This window comes from Lampris incognitus, chromosome 17, assembly GCF_029633865.1.
Source record: "Lampris incognitus isolate fLamInc1 chromosome 17, fLamInc1.hap2, whole genome shotgun sequence".
NCBI lineage: Eukaryota > Metazoa > Chordata > Actinopteri > Lampriformes > Lampridae > Lampris > Lampris incognitus.
In genome coordinates this window covers 17,403,368-17,407,524 of record NC_079227.1, presented here as the reverse complement: position 1 = coordinate 17,407,524, position 4,157 = coordinate 17,403,368, and the positions used below count along the sequence as shown (strand labels likewise).

At 44.5% G+C, this 4,157-nt stretch overlaps 1 protein-coding gene across 1 annotated transcript; it reads right to left on the bottom strand.

Annotated features, from left to right (window-relative positions):
- Positions 1-528: 528 nt before the first annotated feature.
- Positions 529-1,911, bottom strand: LOC130127449 (gap junction gamma-1 protein-like). Its single transcript, XM_056297091.1, has one exon. It carries the CDS (start codon positions 1,909-1,911, stop codon positions 529-531), a length of 1,383 nt encoding a protein of 460 aa, XP_056153066.1.
- Between the last annotated feature and the right edge of the window lie 2,246 nt (positions 1,912-4,157).

Sequence of the window (4,157 nt, the reverse complement as noted above, 5' to 3'; positions counted from 1 at the left end):
TTTGTACTGTAAAGTTATAACTGTAAATACTATGCAAACCAGACCATTTCCAGCTTGTGTAAACTGGATTCAGATCTTATTTTGAAGAGTGTTAGCAATGCTAATAATCAATATCAAATAATAGTCAAATTATCTCAAGTTGTGGCAGATAATGTCACGTGGATCCTGACACCAACGTATAGTTACAGCTAACTACTTTGACAGAAAGACAGTAACTTCAAATAATTTGAAATTTGTGACCGATCCCTATAAATTTGTATGCATAGACGGGTGTGCGGGCGCATGTGTTACTTGAAATTGCCCTGCATTGTTGAAACAATAAAAAAAATTGCCAATGTCCATCTACTGAACATGATTCCCCCCAGTCTCAAGAATTACTCCCCTTAATTTATTTTCTGCTACCCTGTGGAGTCCATGTATTTGGCCTTAAAAAGCATTTTCTGAATAAAGTTGCTTACACACACTGAAAGCCACACTAAGGCCAAGTGAATGGACTGAATTTGTTATAACTAAATCTGTATCTGGACTTCAAATCCACTCTGAACCTTTACTCTGTCCAAATTTGCAGCTGCTACTGTTGCTACTGTTGCCTCTATCTCTGTCTGTCTTGCTTATGGTGTGCTTAGAAGCCTGCCTGTGCTTGCGCTCTCGGTGGGGCTTGTGGGTATGATTGTTGTCCTGCTGCTGGCTGTAGGCCTGAAGGGCAGCCTCAAGCCGGTTCTGTGCCTCACGAATCTCTTTCTGAAGAACTCCATGGGCATTGCCTACACCACCTCTGGTCAGGTTGTCGTCATTGCTGGCATACTGCTCATGCTCCTCCTGGGCTATGTTGGCGCGGTTCTGCCGGCACACCATCTTGGCACTACTGAGGTCAGTAATGGGTAGTGGCTCATCATGGTGTTCACTATACACCACAGGAGGCTTGACAGGGAAGTTGTAACCTGGTGGAGCTGAAGGTGCATTCCAAGAGAAGGGGTAGCTACCATAAGTCTCTCTGATTAATTCTCCCACTCCTACCTCATTGAGAGCACCAGGTCCACCTGTCAATCTGTAAAGGTCGTCTTCAGGGAGTGGCTCACGACGGGAGCGCAAAATGTCACAGATGGTGCCCATGCCCAAGTGAAGCATCTCCCATACATTGAGTACAAGGCAGAGCAGTGACACGGCGTACATAATGAGTAGGAAGATGGTTTTCTCGGTGGGCCGTGACACAAAGCAGTCAACACTGTGTGGGCAAGGCTGGCCCGAACACACATAGGTGGCAGGCACTGCCAGGCCATAGAGGGCATATTGTCCACACAGAAAGGCAACCTCCAGCAAAGATCGGGCCAAGAGCTGTAGGACATAAATGCGCATCAGCCCGTCCTCCTTAATACGCTGGCGCCCATCATGGCGCACCTTGAATTTTCCTCGTACACCACTGTTGCCTCCTCCTGCTGCTCCACCCTCATTGCTCTCTACTTCGGCCATTTCATAGATCATAGGGTCCTCCTCCTGGTTATGCTCTGCCTCCTCAGTGCCCTTATGCTGCCTCCTGGCCCCTAGGTAGTCCTTTGGTTTCTGCTGGGATGAACTATTTACTCCCCCACTGTCTGTTTGCTCCTCAGCCCGGGTGATCTTGTTGACAGCATAGCCCAGGTACATGAGTGAAGGTGTGGCCACCAGGATGATCTGGAAGACCCAGAAACGGACATGTGAGAGTGGTGCGAAGGCATCATAGCACACATTCTCACAGCCCGGTTGGCCTGAGTTGCAGACGAACTTGCTCTGCTCATCTTGGTAGATGGACTCGCCTCCTATGGCTGTTAGCATGATGCGGAAGACAATGAGGACAGTGAGCCAGATCTTGCCTACGAATGTGGAGTGGTTATGAATTTCCTCCAGTAGACGAGTAAGTAAACTCCAACTCATGGTAGTGGCAGGGATCACAGTCTACACAGCTAGGGCAGCAAACTCTCCTGATACTCCTCTAGGTTTCTGTGGAGGATTAGGGGAAGGATAGTTAAACACTGTGTGACATACATATAAAACCATGTGAGAAATCGCAGAAAAATCAAACAAGTGAATTAAAAATACTATCCATCTGTTACTATCCTATAGGGGCATAGGATAGTATAACTCAAATTATAACTCACATATTGTACAATATGTCATTATGATCTGTAGCGACAGCAGGTTGCAGGTGGAGGATTGCCTTGAGAGGGCTGCACTGGAGAGAATAGGAATGAAAGCCAGTAGGAGCAAAACAGAATACATATGCTTGAATGAGAGAAAGGACAGTGTAATGATGAGGATGCAAAGAGTAGAGGTGACAAAGGCGTATGAGTTGAAATACTTAGGGGCAACTGTACAAAGTAACGGGGAGTGCAGAAGAGAGGTGAAGAAGAGAGTGCAGGCAGGGTGGAGTGGGTGGAGAAGACTGTCAGGAGTGATTTGAGACAGAAGGGTACCAGCAAGAGTTAAAGGGAAGGTTTACAAAATGGTTATGATACCAGCTATGTTACTTGGTCTGGAGACAGTGGCACTGACAAATAGACAGGAGGTGGAGCTGGAGGTGGCAGAGTTGAAGATGCTAAGATTTTCATTGGGAGTGACGAAGAAGGACAGGATTAGGAACAAGTATATTAGAGGGACAGCTCAGGTTGGACAGTTTGGAGACAACGCAAGAGAAACAAGATTGAAAGGGTTTGAACATGTGTGGAGGAGAGATGCTGGGTATGTTGGGAGAAGGATGGTGAATATGGAGCTGCCAGGGAAGAGGAAAAGAGGAAGGCCAAAGAGGAGGTTTATGGATGTGGTGAGGGAAGACATGCAGGTGGCTGGTGTGAGAGGAAGATGCAGAGGAAAGGAAGAGATGGAAACAGATGATCCGCTGTGGTGACCCCTAATGCGAAAAGCCGAAAGTATAGTAGTAGTAGTAGATATTGTACAATATGTACAGATATATTTATTTGCACGTCTCACCAATAAATGCATATGATTATGTGTTGAGAAAAAGTCTCTTACATGCAGCCTATCTTTGACCTTATTGCAGAAATATAGGGTGCATCAGTGCTGTGCCTGTTCAAATAAATATATGGCTATCCTATTGGCTTTGTTGCTCTTTGATGGACCCATTTTAGTTATACACATACTTGCTCATTCCACAAGAAAACAGCAGATTGAAAAGAAGAAAACCAATATCAGGTTGAAATTATGTTGCGTTCAAATCTGAGATGCAGCTCTGACAGTTATTGTGTTGGGAGCATGTACATTATTGTTTTCTCTAATACTACTTTTTGTAGGGGTGCAGAAAAATCATCTTAAAAAAGGACATAAGGATGATACAGACGGAGCGCAAAATAATAGAAACAATCTCCAAAATCTGCTTGTGAGCTGAAGGCTAGTGTATTTCTACATTTTCAGTTTAGTTCTTCGACGTAAACCCAAACATATTTGCCTAAAGTAAAAGACCATGGGCACTCAAAGTACTACAGTGCAATGCATAAGATTATGACATTAACACAAAATACCCAGGAATAGCAGTTCACATAATAGGGTTTGAGTTGGGTTGGGAGTTTAAGATAATAGTCTAATCAAATATGCTTGATGGCTGACTGAACAAGTAAGGGTTTCTGTTTGTTTTACGATTTGTGTATGTGTGCGCGCACGCGCGCGCGTGTGTGTCTGTGTGTGTGTGTGCGCGTGTGTGTGTGTGTGTGTGTGAGCATGTATGTATGATGAATGTTAAATCAAGCCTCACAGCAAGAGCCTGTGCTTCAAACACAGCCAGTTAAATGGGCATATCCTCTTGGTGGGCACATGCTTCCAATTATCAAAAGCCGGCTGCCAGCTCAGCCATACATTATGGTTTTTGAGGAAAACGGGCAGAGACCAGCCTTTTGCATTGGAAAATGTTCAAGTCAACAGTAATACATGTACTGGAATTCACAGAAAACTGCCAGCAAGTAGGGATGTTGGATGATGTTATGTTCTTGGTAGGAAGACATTAAAAAGTTGATGTTATTGTTCCCTGTTTTTTTATTCTGTCCAGTTAAGTCTATATAACAGTCGGTCAGCGGCTGATCATAAAAGACCATTTTGAAATATGCCATAAGCTAGCCATCTGACACACGCTCTATCTACAGCCTAACATTTTTCCTGTTGCTTGAAACTTA